Source organism: Atta colombica, unplaced genomic scaffold (assembly GCF_001594045.1).
Source record: "Atta colombica isolate Treedump-2 unplaced genomic scaffold, Acol1.0 scaffold238, whole genome shotgun sequence".
NCBI lineage: Eukaryota > Metazoa > Arthropoda > Insecta > Hymenoptera > Formicidae > Atta > Atta colombica.
In genome coordinates, this window is record NW_017259336.1 from 732,423 (window position 1) to 732,755 (window position 333).

The 333-nt window shown below is 31.2% G+C and overlaps 1 protein-coding gene across 2 annotated transcripts in view; it reads left to right on the top strand.

Moving 5' to 3' along the window:
• Nucleotides 1-136: 136 nt before the first annotated feature.
• The window catches only part of LOC108688696 (vesicle transport protein SEC20), a 1,926-nt gene continuing 1,729 nt past the window's right edge, over nucleotides 137-333 (top strand). The window contains exon 1 of one of the 2 annotated variants that reach the window (XM_018195044.1): nucleotides 137-322. In XM_018195044.1, coding sequence (XP_018050533.1) covers nucleotides 242-322 — 81 coding nt within the window. In that variant the 5' untranslated portion in view covers nucleotides 137-241. The remainder of the gene's footprint in view (nucleotides 323-333) is intronic. The other variant, XM_018195045.1, reaches the window with a different exon arrangement.

A 333-nucleotide genomic window follows, 5' to 3' on the forward strand; every position in this document is an offset into this window, starting at 1 on the left:
AATATTATATAATAATATATAAATATATAATAAAAATATGTTATTCTCTCAAGCAAAATAAAATTTCTGAGATAAAAATTCATGGAATTACAAACGATGGCGCATATTGTTCAATGATATAACACGTGTCCATTGACAGCTCGACATCTGTCTGTATCAGCTGATCGGAGTTTTGCCTACCACACATATGTACGCCATATAAACGAGAAATAACATAGAAGCAAAGAAACGTGCATTATCAATGGATCCCGACAATTACGCGGTGGAATTAATACGTCAAGACATTGTCAAATACCAACTTCAAGTGAATGCTTTAATACAAGTAAATATATA